At 38.8% G+C, this 25,372-nt stretch overlaps 1 protein-coding gene and 1 long non-coding RNA gene across 2 annotated transcripts; one reads left to right on the top strand and one right to left on the bottom strand.

The window, feature by feature from the left end:
- Window positions 1-1,091: 1,091 nt before the first annotated feature.
- LOC142405908 (uncharacterized) lies at window positions 1,092-4,020 on the top strand. Its single transcript, XR_012774373.1, has 3 exons — window positions 1,092-1,209; window positions 2,689-2,876; window positions 3,947-4,020. It is a non-coding gene; the product is annotated as an uncharacterized LOC142405908 (long non-coding RNA).
- Window positions 4,021-5,111: 1,091 nt separating this feature from the next.
- Window positions 5,112-25,330, bottom strand: NSUN2 (NOP2/Sun RNA methyltransferase 2). Its single transcript, XM_075494069.1, has 19 exons — window positions 25,043-25,330; window positions 24,816-24,973; window positions 24,555-24,659; window positions 24,336-24,441; window positions 23,623-23,694; window positions 20,859-20,943; window positions 19,876-20,068; window positions 19,414-19,488; window positions 18,131-18,261; window positions 15,442-15,515; window positions 12,220-12,350; window positions 11,526-11,622; window positions 10,218-10,393; window positions 9,598-9,690; window positions 9,075-9,210; window positions 7,697-7,777; window positions 7,331-7,469; window positions 6,329-6,368; window positions 5,112-5,669 (listed from the first exon to the last, which is right to left on the bottom strand). Exons 1-19 carry the CDS (start codon window positions 25,112-25,114, stop codon window positions 5,264-5,266), a joined length of 2,370 nt encoding a protein of 789 aa, XP_075350184.1. The 5' UTR covers window positions 25,115-25,330; the 3' UTR covers window positions 5,112-5,263.
- Between the last annotated feature and the right edge of the window lie 42 nt (window positions 25,331-25,372).

Genomic DNA, 25,372 nt, shown 5'->3' with positions numbered 1-25,372 from the left:
ATTTAATTCTTTTAAATATTAGAAAGAAAATACTATACTCTCTTTGGTGCTCGGTCATCCTGCTCATCAGCATTTTCACGTGAAATTCCTCTCCTATGATCTTGTCGTAATGAAACAACTAGCTCAGGATCCCTTCACAGCTGCCAAGGACCTTCCAGAAAACTATTCTGGGTGGGACACAATTCAGCCAGTAGCTATTGGTTTAGGTCCAGCTACAAAGAATTGCAGAAGGATCTTACAAGACTGAACAACTGGGTGATAAAACAGCAAATGAAACTCAATACGATAAAAGTGATTTATGTGGGGAAAAATAATGCTAACATCACACATAAGACAACAGGTTCTCAGTTGCCACTCAGAACACAATAACGAGGTTACGACAGGCAATTCCACTGAAACATCAGCTTGATATTTAGTAGCGTTAAAAAACGCCAACCAGATGACTGGAGGACAGAACAGAGAGCACGCATTTGCGCAAACGCCACATCCTAAGAATCACGTGCAGTTCTGGTTCCCCCACCTGGAAAAAGACATAAAAACTGAGAAAAGTTCAGAAACATTTGATAAAGATGATGAAAGGTTTGGAGTAGTCTCCATACAGGGAACAAACAAGTAAGCTAGGACTCTTCAGCTTGGAAAAAAGACGAGTGATAAGGGATATGACAAGAAGACAATAAAATCACAAGTATCCCGAAGAAACTAGTCAGCCATCAGTTGCGTGTTGAGTCTTCCAATGGAAGAAGTGGGGGTCATCGAACAAAACTATTGGGAGCCAGAATAACCAAAAGCAGGTAATACTTCACACAACAGGTAGGATCTTGGGGCTCCCTGCCACAGGATGTTACGAGCGCTAAAAGTTCATGTGGTCTCAGGGAGCGATTGGCAAATTAATGGAGGAGAAATACACAAAGGACCATTAAACCCAAAGACAGCATCTCTGGTCCAAGAAATCCCTGGAGTCTGGGATAATATTCTGGGCAAGGATCATTGTATGTTTACCCTGTTCTTATAAAAATTGCAAGAATTGTTTTGGCCACTGTTCATATCGGTTTTCCCTTTAGGAACAGGCAAAAGTCCATTGCTAACACACCTGAAAGCCTTTGAGCTACACAAAAAGAAAACTGGGAAGGAGCCAATAATTTCAAGGGATGACAAATGGAAAGCAGGAGTGGAAGATGCAAAGCATCAGAAATACAAAGAGGGATACAGGTGAGGCAGGAGTGTACGGGCACGATCCCGAGGGATGGTTCGGTGACGGAGTGCCTGGAGTTACCCGTCCTGCCAAAGCCATGCATGGGCAACTCATTTAAAGAAAAAAAGTAGGATTATAGGCAAACACCTATGTAGCCAGCAGCCTGCTTAAATGTAACTGAATAGGAACAGCAAGTGCAGAAGTAAGAGAGTTAATTTAAATCCATAACACAAGCAGCCACACCGTAAGAAGTAAAGCAGATTTTAGTCAAAAAACAATACTCGGGTCTGTTCAAGAAACACAGAGCAACAAATTAAATAATAATTTAATACGACCATGTGTTCGATACAAGGATCAGTGGCAGGTGCGGAAAATCCACCTGGAGCGACGGAGGTGCGGACGCCCTGCGAGCAACAGGGCACCGTGAGGGTAGGCACAGCGCCGCGCTGCCCTCGCTGCCTCCGAAACGGGCCCTTGCCCGTGCTCGGCCCAGGCGGCGAGGTGCCTCGCACCCCTGTGCGGGCTGCGGGTCCCCCCACGCCGCTTGCCGACTGACTTCCCGCAATGCCAGCTGCAAAGCCGAGCGGCAAAAAAACATGCGGTGCTATAAGCGCGCCAGCCGACTTTACCAGGGCGTTTGTGGGGAGTAACAGAACTGCTGTTGTATCCGTGCCGCTTTGCTGGGGGTTGTTTACAAGATTCGTCCTGGAGAGACAGCAGGGCAAGACGGCGTGCCCAGCGCAGCTCCGGCGGCGATGCAGCACGAGCACGCCGCCGCTTGTTTTCCAGGCTGGAGTTTTCCCACTGGAAGAAAAGAAACGCAGCGATTTCCCTTTGCTGCAGCCTCGGATAGGGATTGTTACAGGAGCTAAATTGCTTTCTTTTACTGCTAAGTCTAAATTTGAAGTTTATAGGCAGGAATTTTGCAAGGGGTCTCTGTATACTTTGAGAAGTCTCATTGACTTTTAACACCAGACATTTAAGAAAAAAATAAATCACCCCGTGGCACTAGACTACGGTACATTAATTTTGTGGCAAACTAAAGTATGCAAATTCTAAAAAACTTCCAAAGCAATGACTAACGTTAGGTAAGTACCGAAGAAAAAGCTACAAAGGAGTATCGCGTGTGGTGTTTTCCCTCCTTTTCTTTCTAGGTTTTTCAGTCAACAGATTATTTTCTGAAGGGTCCAGCAGCTTCTCCTGAGGGCATCTCTCAAGCAGAACATAAACAGACCATTTAGATGCAGGAAATTTTTTCTTGTTTCCCCTCTATCACATATCAACCCCCCTGCCATCAGTGCAAACATCTACAGTCCTGTGTTTCTAAAAAACGTTAATTAGAGAAATCTCACATTTAACAGGGACAGCTTACAAGGATGAACTTGACTTAATAATTCATGAACTTCAAACCTAGTGATTTTTAAGACTTTCACATTTTCAAACTTAACACGATTGCGTATCACTTCTCTTTTGTCTTCCTTTTAAATTATTTGCAGCAACTCACGTTCAAAACCACCCAAGCAGAGGTTCAGCCACCTGACCATGAGGGCTGCACAGCACATAGCTCAGTAGAGACGGACAGACAAAACACACCCCGTTTCATTGGGCTCCCAGCCTGGGAAGCTAGGACAGCATTTCCAGCCACTACCTAGAGTTTTGGGCATCTTCCTTTCTGGCAATCGAGGTAAGAGTAACTGGGACAGGAACTGGTGTAAGCAAACTCGCAGTATTTAAAAAACAAAGAAACAAACAAAAAACTGCAGTCTCTGGGTATTTTTTGAGATACGGAGTAAAACTGCTGATCAGCACAAGAAAATTAGACTCCCCATTTCTTGGCTGAAATCTCCCATTTGCACTTGATAGGGAAAAAAAAAACAACCTCCTCCAAAAAACCAAGAGCAAAGCAAAATTTCATAGATAATGCAGGAAAATGGGACTACTCAAAGGATTTAAAATGATGCAGATGTGGGCTCTTATTCTATTACAAGTCTAAGTTATACCCGATTTCAGTCAGTTTATGATGCAAGAACCTACTTTTCTTTAGCTCTCAGATAAAAGCTTTCTACTCTCATTTTAGTCTGCCAGTGGTAAGCTCCATCAAAAAACCAACCCAAAACAGGACTGTTCATTTTTGATACAGCTAGCTTTTTGCTGATTTAATTGTCTGGATTGTCTGTATCAACAAGTCTTCTTATCAGCTTGTCATAAAATTGTATCCTTAGCAGAGTCACTGACTGAAACGAAGCTTAAACTGCTGCTCAGGGACATCAGTAGATACAGCAACAGCAAGCATAATTCAAAGCAAATTCTGGTCTCTTCACATAAGTTTTAACCTTGACCTTCTGATAATTTATGGAGATCATTACAGCATAAAAAGATTAGATGGATTAAAATCAGTCATCCTCAGGGCTGAGTACTGCAGACTGTGATGGTGATGAGGACTTAAAAATGACACTGGTCTTCCACCCTTCTTCCATTTCAAACGCCTGGTATGTCAGAAAAAAGGCAAAGATATGAAAAGCAATCAGTTTCAGCTTGAAGCTTCAAGTTGCTATAATTTTCTTCCTTATATACTTTAAGAATTAAAGATTATACTTTGCATATACCTCCATGCAAAAGAAAATTCTGCTACGCTGCAGCCTAAGGAGCTGCCAAAAAAGAACCTGTCCAGTTGCAGCTCCCGATCCAAAGAACAAACTCAAACCTTAGCAAAATACCAGGGCAGGAACTGATTTTTATTAACCTATTTTACAGACTCTCAAGAGGAAAATTAGTCCTGTCAATGATTCTTCACTGCATGAGACTAATATCTTATCAGAGGACATGGCATTATTTCACTTTTACGTCTCTCCCTCAAGAATACTCACTTTGATGAAGTAGTTCAAGGGCAGGCATCAGAAAGTCTGTTGTGCAAGGTATAGCAAATGGATCCAAGCCACATTAGGACTTCATCAGTAAAAATACACATGGTAAAATTTAGTTTGACAAGCAACACAAATATTTGCATCACCACGGTCCTAGTGGAGGACAATACCTTGTACCACGGGTCACTTTCCTTTCAGGTCAACTCGATACAAGTACAAAGAATATTGCTGAAACTAAGCCACAAAGGATGGAATTTGTAATGTAAGTTTCTGAGGTAGCCAACTATTTTTTTTTTTTTTTAAAGTCAGATTAAGTAAATTACCCTTTTGGACCTAAATAACCTCTTTTAAACATCTACTATACACCAATATATATACCACCACACTTTTTTTTTTTAACTATTGTTTCAGCTATAAACAAGTATCTTGCAAAAATTAGAGATGATTCCCACTTGAAGAAATGACAGAGAAACAGATGACCGCAGCAGATTTAAGGGACAGTCACAGACTCTTAAACAGGCACATTTCAAGATATGAGTTTGAGGCATGCTCAGCATACCTGAAGATCTAGTTAAGGACATTTATTAGCTGTGCCTGTCAAGCAACTCAGCACTCTGAAGAGGAATCTCAGACATCAGTCTCTGGCAAAATGCATTCTGCGTTTTTTTCCAGGATGCTGTGCACAGTTCTATTTTGAATAAATGTTAACCAGGTTGTTAGTTAGATATGTGCATTTGTATGCATACTCACACTGATTCCCTTATCCTTTAAAGAACCTGCGTAAGTAGTAATCAGATTGGGTGGTAGCTGGGTAAGCAATCTTAAGAGAAAAAAAAAAAATTCTAGAACTTGTGTGCTTTGAATGAAACCCATTTTTCCTTCTGAAGAAATTCTTGACCAGCTACACAGCGAGTTCATTTGTACATGTTGTTATTCCATTTCACATATGGGCTTTAGATTTTACTGGTGCATGGTCCATTGCCAGCAACAGACACACAAACCCACCAGTAATATGGAGCTTAAAATGGTAAAAAGACAACACACTTGAAGAGAAATATCTTTATAGTTTTCATTTAAAAAATAAAATAGGTGAAACTTTAAAAGAGGAACATCCCATTCCAACCAAAATTTAAAATACACTTCCATGCTAAAAGCTGAAGTCTGGATGTGAGCCTCACGCAAGCTGCCAAGTAATAAAGAAAGAAACTTAATCTTTCACATTACTCGCATCCGTGTCTTTGCTTTCCTGGCTTACGTGACTGTTGGCATTTTTACTAGATTGATCTAAATCCTCAATTTTATTTTCTACTTCCATAGCACTGCTTTCCACAGGACTGTGAGGAGATTCTTCACCTATTTCTGCTTCCATTTTTGTGACTACATCATGTTCTTTATCTTCCACATCCATTCCTTCCTCTGTTTGTGCCAGCCTATGTTGAACTTCTTCCTCTGTTTTACTTTCCGATTCCTCCTCTTTCCTCTTTGCTTTAAACACTTCAACTCCCATCATCCTCAGGTAATGAAGTCTCTCATTCTTGGGCACAAAGGCACGGAGTGATGTCTTTCCTTGCCAACCACACAGCACTATAGGACACTGAAGATCATCAGGTTTTCTACAAACAAGCAGTTACGTTTGGTCAACTGTGAGGAAGTTAATCTTCAAAACTTAATTTTACAGCCATGCCCTGATAAATAAGCGCACAATCTTTAATAGTGAATGCATTTTATAACTATTCATAGAAGATGCCAATACATTGGTCTTAACTTCAATATCTGAACAGGTACATGCTTGTCTACAAGCAAGCAAGCAAAAAAAATACAGCTCCATGCTACTGAAGTTCTGCAACAAGCAAAATAATTTTCTGGCTCTGGTTTCAAAACTAATATAAACAACAGAAAGATGAAAGTTTATATTTAAAAAGTTCTCAAGGGCTTCTGATACTACTTTGTCAACAAAAATGAACAATGAAAAAGTTTAACTTTTTCTATTCCAAATGCTGGACTTCACAGGGAAACAAACAAACAAACATGCAGTGATACTGTGGACCTCTGGTAGAATTACTACCCCTCCTTTATAAAGCCAAATCCTACAATTGTTTCAAGAATACACAGGCAAGATGGCTTCTTTCCCTGTTAAATTCTTTGTATGCTGTCCGGCTCTACTGTTGACCTCACTGCATCTCTATGCCTCCACTTCTGTTTTTGCTGAGTGAAAACAAATTCTTGTCCAAGTTTTAAAACTGTGTAAATGGAAAGCAACACATCTACTTACTCAGGGTCTGGGTCGTACTTCAGAACTATACTTCCCATCGCTACAGGGAAGGGAGGTGGGGGGAACAAAAACAAAACAGATGTGTTACTTGGTACAATGTTAAAATGATTGTAATTTGAAAATGTTAAAGAAAACAAGTTTTTAGTCAGCCACACAGCATGACAGCGCTGGTTAGCAGTTATCTACATCAGTACAGTAAACTATAGACAATACCTGTTTTTATTCCTTCTTTTTGTCCCAGACCAAAGTATTTATATAGTTACAAAAGCAATTGCCAACCCTGCCCCCTCCCAAACCCCAAACAAACAAATTAAAATACAAAACCACATGGTGGATTAATTTACTCAGTGAATCTAGCAAGGAACTTTTACTTAAGTAAAACAAACATAAGAGTATGCGCGCCCAAACTTTAGAAAAATTGTTCTTCCCATTTTGTCTCATCAAACACTGAAGTACAAGGACCAGCAATGACTTGGAAATAAAACCACATAAACAAAAGACTGAGAACTAGTCTTCATTTCTTCAAACACCCAGCGTAGAGGAAATAAAAAATTAATATGAGTAGACATTGCTCCCCATGTTTAAGAAAATCAAATCTGAATAACTATATTTGATACATAAAATCATGACAAACAATTGCAGATGACAAACAGACAGTTTCAGCTAGAGCACTAACAGGCATAAGGATCAGTAGCGTATATAAAATCTTTGTTCATGACGTATTTTAAATGCTGTCTCACAGCGTGGCTTCACAGAAGTCACAAGTTTGGCAACTCTTCTGTTCTCTGGAGTTCATAAACCTTAAAGGCAGTGATCAGAAAGGACTACAGTTTCTAGTAGTACACTGGGTTTCAGTAGTGCTTACTTACCTAATCAACAAGTATATTTAAGATTAATTTGGTCAAAATTTTTAGCAAACACAGGTTTACGTGACAGGATTTTCATAGTCTTCCGTGTACTGTATAATCATCATTTTGTCATAGCACAAATTAGAAGGCTTACCCATGTCTTTGACTTTCTTCTGTGTTTCACTGCTGAATTTACTTAAGAATGGATTTTCCTGGGTTAGCAGAATTTTAACATCTTCTATGCAGACATTTATAATCCTTGCATGAATGAATGGGTACAGAGTATAAATTCCCTGTTTAATAAATAAATATATTTATTTCAAAATGCAGTCTCTACTTTCTGAAGGAAAAATGTTAAGAACAGTATGTCCTTTAGCTAATACCAGAAAACAATTTCCACATTTTAAACCATACTGAAAATGCAAATTGTCATTAATCTGACAAAGTTAATGCCAGCTGTGCTACAGGCTCTAGAGGAAACCAAAGTATCTCCTTTGAAAATACAGTGCTATGTAATTACCTCTTGTGCTAATCTGAATGCACATCCAAACTGTTCCCCATCACTGTTGCGAGACCAGACTTTTATCCCTGTGTTAATAACCTGCAAACAGCAAAGCCAATAAGCATCATTAAGGAATATAAATTCTAAATTACCACTCTGAACTTTGTCTTTCCTCAACTGTTTGACTAAAAGGAGGAAGAAAGGATAATTCTGCTGCAACATTTTTAATTTGCACTGGACACTGAATTAAATTCATGTGAAAATTCATTCAAGGGAAAAAGGAATTCCCACTATCAAAACATAGTTCTCTCTCAACGTAAACACCTTTCACTCCTTTCCATGTTGAAAACCGAACACTGTGAGGAAATGCTAGTCTTAAAATGAGGGCAATGAACTATTAAGATCTAATTTTAATTTTAGTTTGAGTAAGAATTTTCTGGGTGATTCTGGGAAAGTCAATCAAGGACAGGCTTTTAAAAATGCACAAGTGCTTAATATTAGGACACTATATCCTTTGTGGTACTCAAATTTTCACTGCCTAATATAATGGACCAGTTTCTTAAAATTTTGTCAATTATGTAGCCATTTCCTGCACGTGGGATAAAAGGATAATTATTTATCCATCTCAAAGATCTGTTGCAAAGATGTAATGAATATCCTTGGAAATTATCACAACTTGACTGGATGAGGCCCTGAACCATATCTGATCTAGCTTTGAAGTCAGCCCTGCTTGGGGCAGGAAGGAAGCTGGACTAGATGACCTCATTGTAACTTAAATTTTTCAACAACTTTTAAGACAAATCTTTAGCATTTGCAAGGCATTTTCCATGGGGAGTCATATAAAACAAATTACCATTTTCCCATCTAATTCACAAAAACTACTTCTTATTCCATTACCATTCAGCTTAACAACTTTTCAAAATATTCAGTTGTTGAAATTACTTTGAAACAATGTCCCCATGTAACACAGCCAGCTAATAATTCAGCTAAGTTATCCGTTATTTTTTGTAGGTTTTCAAAGCTCTTAATACTTTTATAATTAAGGGGCTCATAAATACAACAGTGTCAATGTAAACTTGTGAAGGTGCCTGAAGACCACATAACAATGCTGCTACACACGCATCAGTTATATATTCCCTTCCTCTACTTTTAAGTTCCCTTCCATCTGCCAAAAAAAATACCGATTTTAATCTTGGAGACTGTTATTTACCTCTCAGGGACAACTCTTCATCTAACAGAGGAGGGATAGAGAAGAAAACATTCATTCAGGCTAAAAAAAAAGGCCTATCAGAGGGCTAATCCTCTATATAAACAATAAGCTTGGCAATAAAGTTCAAGGAAACATCCACTGATGCTTATGATCTCCGTTGTGAAAACCTGAAGAGATGAACCATACCTTCATCTTCTCACTGTTGTTCAGAAGCACATTCCTTAGCTCCTTAGAAACCATGTACAGCTGTCTCTTCTTTCCTTCTTGAGTTCGAGTTAGTAAATTCATCTTGGGAAATGATGGGTCCAATGCATAAAACTTCCTGTGGCCATAATACTTGTTTTGATTAACTGAACAATGAAATTGCAAACTCAAATGCATGGGTTAGCCCATTTCCTCACGCTATCTCTGCAAACACTTAGCATTTTGGCTCCAGAACACAAAGATTAGACTTTCTAAGATGCATGACATCAGAAAAGACAAGCTGTCATAGACAGTAGGATACACTCCAAAATTTCCAGTGCAAACTATAGTTGGCTGTTTTCATTTCAGAAGAGTTTAAGTGTTGAGCAGAGGGGCACCTGATACAAAGTTAGGGAAAAAGTTTTACGTATGACCAATTAGACACATTTTTTGTCATGAACTGAACTACTAATATTCCCAAACTACTAGAAATCGTACTGCCAAAACATAAACATTGTTTTCTTACTGGATAGGAAGGAATAATGGATCATCTTCAGGGAGAAACACAAAAGGGTCTTCTTTAAAACCAAACAACTTCATTTTTTTAGATGGTGGTGGTCTAAAAAGAAAATACCACTGCATTGTCAATTTTAGTAAAAGTACTTGGTTTAAAATCAGTATATTCAGTTCATTTAGTCAACACTTGCCTTATGGTAACGATAGCATACCAAACAGAATACTGACATTTTCCTGTGTTTCACTAAGACGACACTAACCACAATTTAACTTCTTAAAATGAGGAAGTGAAAGCAGTGCTTGAAAACAGAAACCACAAAAACAAGTAAACAGAGATTTCTGAGGGAGTAATTGTGAAAACAGTAAAGATCTTCCAAAGGTTAACTTCTGAAAGTAGTTTTTTCCTTAACAGAGAAGAAAGGACTAACAAACTTTGCAAATGCTAATAAGAAAAGTGGTTATTTTCCTAACTTGCTGAAATAACTTCCTAACGTGGAAATGTAGGACAACTGAGCAATTTCATTAATTCTTCTTGATCGACTTCTAAATGAGTCCAATAACAAAAGAACTACAGAATACTCAGCAATTACGAGGCTGTCACAGGACAAATACTTAGACATGGTCTCTTACCCACATACTCCTTCCTTTTTGCTTTGCTCAGTGTCTGAATTCTGCAATTCTTGCATTTTCTTAGACTCTTCATTTTCAGCAAGTGTTGGTTCTTCAGTAATACATTCAGAACAATTATCTGAATTAGCTGCTGTCACTTCAGTATCTCCTGTTCTTTGTGGTAATTTCTGATGAACCTATTTCAAATTATAGTATTTTCAACAAAGCAAAAGTAGTATTTAACTTGTAACAAAAGGTACCTACATGCACCTTTTGCACATCTCTTTGCATGTGCTTAATTCTTACCAACTTGTATGTAAGTGCTTAAACAGATCCATTTAGGGAGTTAATCTGATTACTAAGTCAAGATATCATTATAAATTGCATTTACCTCTAGTAAATTTGCTCTGGACAATTTCTTACCAACTGTCCAAGAAAGCTATTTTTGTACCATTTACAAAATCATGTTCAAGCACTCATAGAGAATACTATTTTAAGTCAGGATCTGCTGCTTTCCTCCATGTGCTCGAAGTGACATACACATCCTGCTGCTGCTTTCTGTAACAGTGCTACAACATTAAATTTAGAACAGCATAAACTATTTGGATGATACTTGCTTCTGAATAAATGCTTTTTCCTTACTGCCACATACGTATTACTCATAAGGTGTTCTAATGAAGCAAATCAAATAAATAGAAACAGCTAAAAGGGATTCACACAAGAATTTTCTCTCAAAGATATGAACAATCTGAGATATCAAATAAATCATGTCAACTTAAAATCCTGTTGACAGGATTTTAAAGACAATTGACAACAAATGGATTAAAGTCAGATGGCTGAGGCTGCTGCTGCTCCTAACAGTTTTACATCCATTCCCCTTGCTGCTGATCTGCTAGACTAATCTGCTAGTGAATCACTCCTGAGCAACCAGCCACAGAGTAAGATAAACTGAAATCAGAATTAGCTTACAACACAGCAGAAAAAAGCCTTCGGCAGAGGGACCACACACAGCTGAAGGAAGCGACAGCTTTAGCTACTCAATCTAATCTGCTTCTGTAATTCTTTCAAAGCCTTAATTTTAGGTTGAGGTTTTATCTTGCTATTTTACTACGATTTCAAAATCCGCCCTCCTTTTTTCTTTTATTTGGAAAGGAGATTTTTTTGAAAGTTCTTAAGGGATTTAGGAATTTATTTTTAATTGACACGCTGGACTATAACTGAAAGGCAGATAGAAAACAGTTATAGTATGTTTTCTATTATGTAAGCTTTCAAAAAAATTCCAGAAATGTTATTAAAATTTAACATTTTAGCTCTCTTAAAAGAAGTTACCTTAGGCTGACGTTTATTCCATGGCATTGGAGATTTTTTTATTAACACAGCCACAAAGAAACCTCCTGTGTTCTGGTGATGTGGCAATATCCTAAGACTAGGGGGGGGGAAAAAAAAATGTTGCAGTGTATTCATCATCAACATTTGGGCTCTCACAAAGTACTAGAAGTGTCACATTTATATTTACTTTCAGGGTAAACTAAGTATTCCTAGTAGGATTGCACAGATTTAATTTATCAAGCTAGAAACAGGACCTAAAATAGAGAATTCTGGCAAAATAACTTGCATCAGTGCAATGCATTCACATCTGAGCTTTAATGACTCATTTCAAAACACTATTTTTAGAATAGCTATGGAAAGTCTTTCACAGAAAATAAGTCCCACTGGTAAAATGTTAAAAGTTTTACACACTTTTCCAGTAATTCTGTCTATGTATCTCTATTGGATGCAAAGAATTTGACCTGTTTGTGTGAGTACTTATTCCTTGTAAGCAACTTCCAATAATTTCTTTCAGTTCCCTGGAATTTAAATATAATATACTGCCACTGCAAATGAAGCAATCAAAATATACTCAGACCTATACAAGCATAGGTCTATACTGCAACACATTCCTAATCTGACCTAATTATAATTTGTCCACCACCATACAACGTAACCATCAAAACCTCATAAAATCTACTCTGGGAAAACTTACCAACGCTCTAGATTCATTGCCCTTAGCTTCTCTTCATCTTTTACTGGAAACATAGTGGGACGTATTTGTGTTTGTCTATTTGAAGGCACATCTTTCCACTCTTCAAACCACTGTCCATCTTTCAGCATTACCTGCAAAGGAGTAAATATAAATACTGTGAAGAATATGGGTTACCATTTTACAAGTTTTAATTAAAATACTTTCAAACCAAGGTTCAGATGCCAAAAAGAGAAGTTATTTTCTGGTGTAGTAAATTAAGTTCTTTGAAATGTATTGTTCCTATGTGCATTTTATGTGTGCACTTAAGAGCAGGAGATTCTTGCCAGATTCTTGCCTCTTTGCTCCACTTTTTATGCTTCAAAAAGTGCGCAATCAAGTGAAGACTGGTGCAGAATCAACTGCAGTGATCTCTGTTAACCTTCCAGAACATATAGAACACCAAAATCCAAAGGAAGGACAGTGGTGGAATATACAAGAAGATTAGTAAGCCATCAGATTTAGGATACATTACTTCTTTTTCTCCGTGAGACATTCTGCTATAGGCAGCTTCCAAGCAGTATACAAAGGAAAAGGGCTACTGCAGTCTAGTAGAGATTAGAAACAAGGAATCCCAATTTCATTACATAAGAAAGATGCAAGAGCGCAACACAACAGCTTGGTAAGCACACAGCCCCATGACACAGCCCTACATAGGTCATAGATAGAGATGTTTTCAAGGAAAGTTACTGAAGAAGCATGTCCCCATGAATTTTCTAGTGTCTGTATCTTTATCCAGGATTCAGAACACATCTATAAATGCACTCTAAGATACTGTGTGGACGTAACATCACCTCATTCTGTCTAAGGGTCAGAGCATCCTTTAAGCATCCTTAAGCAGAGCATCCTTAAGCATCCTTTTGAAGGATGCTTAAGATACAAGCAGAAGGTTAAAGCCACAACTCTTGTAGCAAGGCATTTTGAATGCTCTTTAAGCATTCAAAGCAATTTAAGCAATACCAAAGTGGAAAAAAAAAAAAAACCAACAGGGAAAATTTGACTTCAGAACTCTAGATGCCTGGTTCTGTACTGGATGCTAGGGCTGTAAGAAAGGTCACATCCAGGAATGTGTGGGGCAAATGCCTAAAATTAATGACTGAAGTGATGGACCATTTTTGTTGTTAAGGCAACAAAATAGAGAAGTCACAGCGATGGTGACTTCAGGACTGGCAAGTACGATTAAGTGTTTTCATACACCTTGCTGTGATTGTCTTGAAGGTTTAAGTGTTCTACTGGAAACTGAAATGTAAGATTTATCTAAACTACAATTTCACTAAGAATGTTAGAACACAGATTTCAGCATCATGAAGTCTGGCATTTCTCAGCCACTGATCAGATCAGACCTAATATATTGTGCCTTTGCATGTTCCTGAAATAGAAATAGAAATGACTGTACTTCCAGAATTAGTATTTCAAGTCCAAATATGCTACTCGTCATATTGCTAGATGGAGACAAGATAGACTGTGATTCTGAACTGCTCTTCTTTGGAAGTCATGAGTTCAGCTTGAGAGAAACAAACAACGGGACTGATAAATAACTGGAAGTACAAACAAGTCTAGAGCTATTTTGGATGTAGTAGATAACTGCCTAACTGCCCTGCTCTGTTCAGTTTTGGTTTACCAGTCTAACCACACAATGTAACTGCTGGAATGACAAAGCATCAAAGAACATGCTGAAGTCTTCTCTACTGCACATTTTGCTAGCCTCTTATTAGGGTAGAATGAAGACTAATAGCGTTGCAGAAGTAGAACAACATATCTGAAGTTACAAAGGTCTCTTCCTTCAAGATTCTGAAATAACTCATTTGAGTTCACTCATCGTCTGGCTTAAGGACAGAGTACTGAATGCTATTTCCAAGCACTGAAGTGTCCCTTGAACAAAACCTTATTTTTATTTTGCTGTTTCCAGAGATTTACAGTCAACTGATGCTCAGGAATATTCAGTGTAATCACTACGTCACAGAGCTCTCATTCAGCAGACATTTCACCAAGAAACAGAAGACCACAAGTAAAAACAGCCCTAAGCAAGCAAATATATTCAATGCCAAGCTAGCCAAAGAGGCTTGAAATAATACAGTAGCAGCAAATAAGAGCTGAAGAAAATCTTGCAAACTTTCAACAGATTTTATTAGCCTACTTTTTAAAATACCCATTAGGGAGATCTATATTTCAACTGCAAACACAGAAACAAATGTTACAGAAAATAAAAGATACTTTTAGTGATTTTTATGTATATACTTTGTAGCCTTATAGAGTACAAAAAAAAAGTAAAATTAAGATTACAGAGCCACAATCATGCATTTTACATTTATCTTTCAGGTACAAGTATACAATTTAAACTTTTGGAACTGTAAGAAGAAAGAAATCAGCTAGTTTCTAAGCTGGATTTCCAATGACAGAACATAAGCAAATCTTTATTCCATGCATCTTGTTCATTAGCCTACACACATGCACAAACGTGCAGACTGTACCATTACAAGAGACTACTGAAACGGTGAGGGAAGACAGAACAACCAATGGCATTGCAAAGGCACATGCTCATAATTAAAATTTAATCAGAGATTCTTTCCCTACTACCAGGATGGCATTCTACTCTTCTTGATTATATTCTTAACAGGAAGCTAAAGAAGCTGTGGGTTTTTTTGTCCCTCCCTACTAGTCTGTTTCCAGAACTGAAATCACATAAGGCCTGGAACAAAATACAGGATTCTATTAATATTCTAGGATTACTCACGTATCAGCAGTTTTTATAGCTTATTTCCAGAAAGCGTTTAACAGCTTTTACTTCCAAATGATTCAAATGGACCAGCTAAAGAACTGTAGAATCTAACACTCACAGACTGTAAAGACGGAAGAGAAGGGATAACCTAAAAAGTGGCTGAAATTATGTTGCCATCTACAGGCCACAGGCTGCATGCAATAGAAAAGGGAATGATATTAAGAAAGTATAAGAGATAGAGCAAAGAAAGCAAGAGGAAAAAGAGGAGAACAGATGAGACAAGAACTTACCATCAGAAAGATTTTTAGCCCTCTTCCCTACAATGCTGTATTGTCTACAACTCCAAACATCAAATCACTACCATTACTTCACCTGAATCTAATGTTGTGAAATTTTACAATTCAAAATTTCCCTAATTTAACACTCTAAGATACACCAAGAACTCCACAAAAATATCAGGTAAGTACCTTCCATTTTGTAATTCCTGGCATCCTCTTCAAACCTGGCAGCTCAGAAGATACATCAGCGAGTTCTAAGGCACCTGAAACCCCAAGAATATAAACATTCTTGAAAACAGAATTTGAGAGTTGTGCTCCTAGTTAACTTTTATAAAAATAGTTTTCCGTCAAGTTTTAAGACCATTTTAAGACCATTTTTTTTAAACATTTCAAGGAACAAAATGTTATACAATTACTACCGTGTAAATTAACAACAAAGACGGTAAGAACTGTTCATAATAACTATAGAAGCTTGCAACCTATAAATTAACCAAAATATAATGGTTAGATACTTTTTGTAGCAGCTGCATAGAGTAATAGTCTACAACCTGTATCATTAAACATCAGTATTCCAGGCAACACAGTCAGAGAAGTTTTTATTCTCACTTACTTAGTATTTGGATTTACTACACTGATTAAGTATTTTTCGGAGAAGTACTCTTTTGGGATGACTAAGCCTTTTAAAATGCTTGATATATTCTGATTTTATGGACTTACAATCTTAATATATTCCAGTGTGAGAGGAAAAAGAATTTATTATTTTTTTAAATGGAAAGGAAAAGTACTTTTTAAACGGAAAGGTAAGTACTATCAACCTAACAGGACAAAAGGCTATGTGCCTAGAATATGACAGATTACTACAAGCAACTTCAACAGAGTATAATTTAATCTACTGAATAAAAAATTTAAACTGCCCCAAGTCCAGAAAGAATTACATAAAAACTTACTAGTTAAATAGGTGATCTCTCTAGAGAAGAATAACCTTACAATTTTTTTTTTTGTGATTCTGAATACTTAATTATTTAACAATTAGGTAGGCTTTTCCTCATGTTGTACACAATTTATCAACCTGTTCTACATGACTAACCATTTACTCTTGGAATGACAGTTTAAGCAAGTCTTTTAAATAAATGAAAAAGTGATACATGAATTCATAGACAAATTCTAAAATGACATTTCAAACCTGATTAAGCTTGATGTTTGCGTCCGTCCTTTGAATATTCCTGCCTACCTACAGCATGACTTCAAATGATGCCTCAAGACTACATCAGACTGATCAGTCATTGAATGGTCCGTCAGAAGTACTACAATTCCCAGAAGAGAAACATGGTACAAAAGTGACTTTTCCTTACTCCTTCAGCCCCAAGGGGAAAGCAATCTCTGATCTGCTCCACAAGTAGCAGTTTAACACAGTGCCAGGAACTAAGTTAAGATCGAAGAACCAACAAACCTTCTGGACTGAGCTGAGCAAATCCTCGAGGTCCAATGCCCCTTGCAGACCACTCCACTACCTCGCCCCTCTTTAGCCACACCTATGTTCAAGCTCTGAGGATAATGTTCGCTCACGGGAACACATCGTAGCCTTCAAGTAAGCCTCAAAATACCCCCACTGGGCAGAGACGAGAAAGAAATGCCACAGCCCAATGCTGCAGTCAAGATCGTTACTTCCAAGTACTGAATTTGCCCCAAATACTGCAATTGCTGGCCTCCGTCAACATCCATACTGCTTTGTGCTCCTATTCAAACTAGCCCTTACTGCTTTCTGATCTTGTCATTGTTAAACTTAACTCTGGCGCACTACAGCCTTCAATAAGCCAAGCATACTATAATTTACTGGAAACATGTCTATGTTGTTTTTTCATGCAGTCTGCCAAAAAAACTACCTCTAAATAAAAATATCCTTTGAGTGGAAATTAAATAGTCAATTCCTAATTATCTACAGGCATTTTAGCTAAACTGCTGTTTGGGAGACAATGAAATTTCATGCATAATTTGGGGCCAGAATAGTGACTGGCACAAAGAAAACATTACACAGAACAGGCTATTCTACTTCTAGAACCAGCTCAAGTTCAGGAGTAATATAGCTGCTTCTGCTCTTTACAAGACTCAACTTAACAAACTCTGTGGAACTTTTCATGCAAAATCCAATTAGATGTCTCCAAACTTCAGGTTACTGACTCAGAAAAAAACAGTGTCCATCAGCTCAAGACCAGAAATTTGGGCTACTAAGCCCTACTATCATAAACTGATGTAGCAGAACTTCCCAGCTCATCTCAATTTTTCCACCTCTTGTTACACTTCAGATGATGGAGACTTAACAGCAACTTATGCAAGCCTTTATATGCAAGTCAAAAGTGTAAAAAAACCCATGAGCATAAAGATATTAAAATTCCAAGCATGTCAAAATGTGCGTCAAAGGATGCCAAAGGTATCAGTGACTCCCACCTACTGGTGCACAATAACATTCCTCTAACTGCTTAAGTACACTCTGGGCTTTTTACTCCTATGGTGTACAGCAGTAATGTCACGCACTGCGTTTTCCAGAGGGAATATGAATGTCAGGCAGGGATTCCAACCAATGGAATCGGTTAGCAGAAACCAGATTAACACAGACTGGATTCCTTTGATCTGTAGAAGTCTCTTGTGTGTCATTAACAGAACTTCTTGAGGTTTTATATTTCCACCTGATTTAGGCCCACTGAAGAAGACTGCTTATATCAACACCAATGAAATCCTACCGGTACCAAAAATTGCTGCAGTTTTGCATATTAGAAACATGTTACCTACACTAAGCTTATTACTAGTACTATCATACACATATCCTTTTTTGGGCTGAGAAAAAAAGATTTCCTCACTCCGTCCAAGCTCGCATTCTCACCTTGACTCTTTTCCAGCAGAGATGCGATCACAGCCTCATTTTCGATAGGATTCAACGAACACGTAGAATATACCATTCTCCCACCTTCTGCCAGCTGTTCAACACCACGGGTTGCAATTCTTAACTGCAATCTAACAGAACACTCTTGATCTAGCCAGGTATCACTCAGGAACCAGAAAGATTTGCCATCAAATTTCTTACAGGTGAAGCTATATTGCAGACACATAACTCTTCATGGACTAAGTCAGCACATACTGAGTTCCACAGCTGTCACCAGTACACAAGTTAAAGTCAGTTTTAAACTAAGTCATCTTAGCGCAGTCTACACTGCAGACACACTCACAATCACACATATTAGAACAGCAATTAGGTCAAACATTAACACTACTGCATGATAACTTTTAACATAACATTCTGTATTTTGTTTTTTATAGTGCCTCTTCAAGTTTATAATAAAGTACTCAACACTAGAAAAATAACCCCCCAAAACCTTACTACTCTTCTCCAAAATCTGGAGTTAAAATGAGGAGCAATCTGACTCTTATAAATATTATGGACAACACAGCTTAGCTCTCATTGGCTTTCTGAGAAAAGTATCACTGAGCTGGATCACCAGCTTATGCCCTACCTGCATACTTACAACTAAAATAAATACTGTAATTATGAGTAAGTTACCAAGCAGCAAGTCACCATAGGTCAGCTGAGTCACAGTAACTGACTGCATTCCCAGCTTGTTACAAATGCACAGTAAAATGTTCTAAGCTCTTTCATCTGTGTTTAAATTACTGCTTTTTACCATGCACCTGCACTAGGCTAAGTACTTAGTCACCATCAGTTAACATAAATCAATCTCAGTTAACTGAAACTGTTTAGGTATGATCTCTAATATTCTAAAGACGTTGAAACATTACTATTACGTTTTACAAGTTTCTGTATTTTCCAACAGTATTTTATCTGCCTAAACGCTAAGAATCCCAACCAAATTATTTGTTCTGTGTTTTATTAGCTACCTTGTCTAAATTAATTCAATTAATATTAATATGTCAGGTATTCATAAGAATACAAGGAATTCATATTCACACACTCCACTGGAGGCTGACCTCACATCTGAAACACTACACTTTCTCTGAATAGCACATAAGCTCTTGATTTGAGACAAAAGCGACTTTTCTTAGTCTCTGCTTTGCCATATATTAACATGTGAATGCATGCAGATGTTAAAGATATGGGAAAAGGAGGAAAGAGAAATTAAGTAAGTGCAGATGTGTAACATGTATTTTTACCCATGGAGCTGCAAACTGTTTTGTGTTGTCCACTTCTTCCATACATCAATGTTCTTCCTCATGGTTCCATCTCCACTGTAACAGAGGTTGACCAGATTTGTATTATTTGTGGGTAAAACTAATTTCATATCCAAGTCTTTTATAGCAGCAAAAAATTAACAGTCACTCTCCCATGCTGTACTGTTTGTTTCTACACTGTCTTTGTATTTCAGTATCCTGAGCATAAGCTCAAAATTTGATGCCCTTCAGCTGACCAAATTTAAGTACCACTTGGAATGAAAAAAGTTCACCTTGATTTGGTATCCCCTTACCTAAGACAGTTTAAGGCATTCACCTGTTTTGGAAGTTACTACAAATCATAACTCACTAAGCAACTCAAAAAGCGTAACTCAGTGACACAAGAATTCTAGCACTGCACTTAGTACAATAAAATCTGTGTATTGAAGATTACATGCAAAATACCTGCAGGGGACGTCACACAAAATCCTGTCATAGAAGAGGACCTCTTTTCTTCCATCAACTTCTATTTGTAGATTAGGAATGCTGGAGGCATCATGATTTACCACCATGATGCATGGACTGTTTAACCTCTTAGCCTGATGAACCAGCAAATAGCAGCGCTTGTTGTCAACATCATTGGCAATTACAAAACCCTCTGGGAACATAAAATAGTGGAAAGATGCTTTACTATTCAACAGCTAAATAATTTTACATAGTTTATTGCCTTATCTTCAAAGTTGTGTAAACCTTCCACTAGAGATTTTTACTTAAAAGACTACTTCTCAATAGAGGACCCCTTGCTGAACATAAAATAACATAAAGTATGTCGAGGTTTAACTGATGTGTCAAATATAGTGTCAAGAGTTCTAGCTTGCATGCAGCAGAAATAAGACAACCAAGGGCCCTTCAACTTTTCACTCTCAAAGTAAAACCCTTGTAACAAAGAAAACCTCCACTGCCACCAAAGACAATCTCTGTACATCAGATTTTCAGCAGAAGACAGAAAGAATCCACTTCACCCAACTTCACAATTTTTATGGACAGTATTTTCTGCAAGCATCTAACTGAAAGTAAAGATTCTGAAGCTTAAAAAAAGATCAATATCACGACCATTTTAAGGCTAAAGCAGCTTAGCCTAGTGTTTGCAGGATTAAGTTTGCAGAACTAAAACACAAGGGCTCATGGGCCACCATCTAAAATTAAGCTCTGATCACATTTACTGTAGTCTGAACTGTGAAGATTTATAATCCATCTCTCTCCTCCAAGCCAAGGAAGCCCACAAAGTTTCAAGGAAAAGGTGGGGTACTTCCCATCTCATGTAACTCAACTGCTCTGGGAATTCAATATGTAGTTAAATGCAGTTACTTATCTGTGATATTAAAAGTAATCTTCTACAAGAGGAAATTCAAAGTCACAAAAGTTTTTGGTAGTTTTTCCAGACTTACTGGGAAAAGGAACATTCATGTCTGCATGCAACATTTCAATGAGTTGTGCAGTCTTAGATCCAGGTGCAGCACACATATCTAGAATCTACAAACACCAGAAAGTTAAAAAAAAGTCCTACCTTGTATTTTTTAAGCACTTGAAAAATTTACTATGTGTTCTTGTTTACATTAAATATTTTTGCATACAATTGCAGAATTATGATTGTTCTGAACACCGATCTGCAAAAACACAGAGTACAGTTCTGTTCTTTGTATGCATCACGGAATGCAGCTTTATCTCTGAGGGTCTAAAATATAACAAGGAATTTGGTTTGTAGGGAACAAATATATCAGCTGAAAAAAATATGAAAGAGAAATCTGAATATAGATATGGAGATATGGTCCTTTTATCAGCTCACAAGCAATTCTCACTGAAGTTACCTGGAACTTTACACATACAAACAAACATTAAGGGAAAAGTTACATTCAAGACCAAGCTGTACTTTTCTTTAACAATCAGTAAATTAATCAGAGACTGACACAATTGATTACACAGAATTTACAAAAATGAACTGCTATCCCTCCTCACACATTTACCTTTTAATGCAAAAAATCCGGGCAGCATAAACGGCCTGTTTCTATATCCTGGAATAAGTACTTGGGAAGTATTTGAACCATCATCGGGCAGGAGAACAGAACAGCACAGACACCAACACCTGATTTTTGGCATATTTCTCCCTCCTGGTTCATCACAAACTTGGCTTGTGATTGAGTCATTCAGAGAGTCACTTTCACAGCAAACCATTTGACAGCTAACACTGTTTTCTTAAGTAAGGAAGCTTAGAGTCTTTCCTCTTGCCTAGTTACATATTTTCAGGACCATATGACTCTATCTATCTTCTGGACCTTTAGCTCCAGTAAAAGTTAGCTGAAATCATGCAACAGGATAAAAGATGGGGACGGATCTGCTCAGATCCTCATGCAAGCCCCTAGCATGAACAAGACTAAACCGGAAGACAGACCCCAGAGAAATGCAAAAAGCATTTACTGATATTTCCAGAGAGCATGTGATAAGCGCTGCCATGCAGCAGTATTAACGCATCATGACACACACTCAGTAAGAGTATCATATCTGCCGTTTAAAGTAACAGTTGTGACGCTACCGGTTTCTACTTACTTTTGTAGATAATGCAAAAGCTAATGAAGAATAAGCAAACCTAAACATGCTCTAAAATTGTCCAGCAAATTGTTGGTGAGGGAAAACTGAATCGTGACAAGTAGATTAGAAATGGGCACAACTACAGAAAGGTTTGACAGTCATCAAGCTGATCCTTGTGTAAGATAGGAATCAGCATGTAAGACATGATGTATAAAACATGCTGGTTAAGCATGAAAAGTAACCTGCAATTCTGGTTACAACAAGCAGCTCAGAAAATAAGGCACTAAGAACCATAAAAGGTCCTAAATGACAACAGCCAAGGCATCATTACAGCAGCTACTTGCTGTCTTGTCACAAGAGAGGATAAAGGACCTATTCCAAGTCTGATTTATGAGGAGATTTGTGAAATCTTACAGGCATTTCTGGAAAGCACTCGTTGAAATATAGTCACCAAAGTTAAACATTCAATGCAAAAACCATATATTGCTATCTTAGTATATGCAATATAAGAAAGGTGTGTGCAAAAATATTCTCACAATTTGTGTTTTACATTAAGTCAAACACATTTACTACTGGTTCAACTCCAGAAAAAACTCAAAATGCACCTGTAACACATTAGGACTGAATCTATCACTCAATTCATTATTCATTTAAGAGAGGTGAGAAGATCTTGCCTCACGTAACATAGCCATCAGCCCTGTGTCATACATTGGGTTGGGGTGAGAGTAGGAGAAAATAAACTGAAAAGTTATGTATGCTAAGTAATGTTAATATAAAAACAAGTATGTATGAAGGAGTCTCTAAAACATATATGTCAGAAGTTTGAAAAACTTAAAATTTTGAGATATGCCATGAAAAAATTAAGAAAGAAGTGACAACATGGTTGCTTGAGATAGCATGGCACTTCTAACTAGCTCATTAACTTAAGAGATTAAGAAAATAAGGCCACCTGACAGATTCATTCTGCAAACAAATGTAGTGTATTAAAACATCACTTTTCACTGAAACACATGAACAGGAAGTTTGCTACCAGATATCCCCATTCCTACAACCTGCCATAGAAAATATCACGGGCATTCCTTAGACACCTCAGTTAAAGTTAGCAATCTATATTCTTTAGCCACCATCGACAGCATGTTTCAGCTCATCCAAATTATTTTGCCTAACAGATTTGTAGAGTAGAATTTTGCAACTTCTTCAAAAGGCACAGAGGAGTGAAAACTACCTGGTAAAGAACATTATCATTTGGATCTGGAAAACTTCATCTGTTCACAGTGTGATGGATAGCAGGAAGTTAAAAACAGTCACCTTACTTTAAAAGGGGGTTGAAACATGAATATGTAACTTAGATGCAGCTAAATACATTTATACTTTGAAAGTAAGATTATGCAACTACTTAAAAACTAAGTGTTTTTTTACAGGGCATTACATAAACCTGAAAAAGCAGATGTTCCTGACAGTCTGTGATCTGAACACTAGTTGATTACTGTGGCTTACATGCAGAAAGCATAAAACATACCAACACAAAACAGAATTGTGTCTCAGCATTGATACTGCTGTTGTAATTTTAGTTTAATCAAACTCTTCCAGGAAAAAACTCTAGTACACAGTACATTCTAGAGTTACCTTATGATGAGGGTTAACATTAAGCAGCAGAGGTGGGATCATACTAACAGCCTCCTGACGACTGATATTTCCCTTGAAAGGAAAAAACAAAACCAAAACAAACTCATTTTTACTCCATTCCAAGCGAATGCATTTCTTTTGCAATTTTTTTTTTAAATTTCTATGTAGTAAAATGATAAAGCAATCGAAAACACACTATTATAAACTTCGGATTAAATTTTGTTAGCGTTTTAACAAACAAAATCACAGTATTTCACCCAACTGAAATTTCTGATAATTGCATGTTTATTCCAATTTTATTCATTCTATGGATGTAGTTTCTGCTCAAGAGATGAGAAACTGGCTTCAACCAAGTGAGCAACATCCATCACTAAAGGTACGTCGTGGTATGTACACACATGCACTTTTCATCAGACTCAAACATGTTTTCTAACAGCAACTAATTATTTTACAGGGACTCGTTTTCACATTCTCAAACAAAATAAAAATTGCAGGAGAATTTTTTCAGGAGTTCAGGAGAAATATTGGTAATGGCAGTTACGTGCCAGAGTCATTGGATGAATCACCGTCAACAGCAACATAAAATCCAGATTATTCTGAGCTACTCAGCTTCTGCGAGAAAAGGTACCTTCTCAATTTCTCATAACGCATTGAAATAAAACGCTGCTCAGGACGTGAGAGAAAAAAAAAATCAAGATCTATCCAAAACTTACACATTCTGTCTCGCTAACCAGAAACTGATGAAACTTTTCCAGTTGCGGCGACTTGCGTAAGATTTTTCTACTCAAGTTAGTGTGCCAGGCTAACTCTTCTGGATACCTGGGGGAAAAGAGACGGAAAAAGGGCAGCGGCAAAAGACAGAAACAAACCGATTCGTCGGGCTCGATGTCGGGAAGATGCAGGGTGCCTCGTTTCACTTCCAGCTCACTTACCAGCTCAGCGACTGCGGCATTTCGACTTTCTGGCCATCCACCTCGAGGTCCTGCAGCTCTCTGAAGTACTTTTCCTTCAAGCAGTGGAGAATCTCTTTGGCGTGACTGCGAGGGAGAAGGCCGGATCGAGACACGCCTTCTCCAGACCGCCTCCGCGGTAAAAACGGCGGGTCCCTGTCAGCCCCGGGCAGCCGGGGCAGCGGGGCGTGCCGGGTCCCCCGGCCCGCCACCGCCCCCCCCTGCCCGCCCCGCCGCCCCTACCTCCGGTAGCCGGTGATGCGCAGCGTGGCGGGCAGCGGTTCCCTCAGCGCCGCCATGAAGGCGCCCCACTCGCCGGCGGGGACGATGCCCAGCTCCCGGTAGTACCGCTCGAACAGCTCGTTCTCCTTCACGATCTCGGGGTAGCCGCCGGCCCAGCCCTGAAACACGCCGCCACCGTCAGCCCGGCGGCCCTGCCGCTCCCCGCCCCGCCCCGGCCCGGCTCTCACCGCTTGGTCCCCGCCGCCGCCGCCGCCGCCGCCCCGCTCCTGCCGCCTGCGGTCGCGCGCCCGGCGGCCCATGGCGGCCAGGCGCCGGACGAGCCCCGCCGCGCGCCCCGCCGTCGGGGCGGCCGCTCCCGTCCCTCCCGGCCAGAGGGACCGCGGGCACAAACGGCTGCGGCGCCGCGTGCTCCCGCCGCCACGCGCACGCGCGGGCCCTCCCCCGGCGCTCCTTCCGGGCGGCGGCGCAGCACGTCACGCCTCTACCGCCGCCGCCCCGGCGGAACTTCCGTTCCCGAGCGCCGCTCCCGCCCGCGGCGGCCCCACCAACCGGAGGGG

This window comes from Mycteria americana, chromosome 2, assembly GCF_035582795.1.
Source record: "Mycteria americana isolate JAX WOST 10 ecotype Jacksonville Zoo and Gardens chromosome 2, USCA_MyAme_1.0, whole genome shotgun sequence".
Taxonomy (NCBI): Eukaryota; Metazoa; Chordata; class Aves; order Ciconiiformes; family Ciconiidae; genus Mycteria; species Mycteria americana.
Note: the sequence above shows the minus strand (reverse complement) of the source record. Positions and strands in the feature narration are given on the sequence as shown.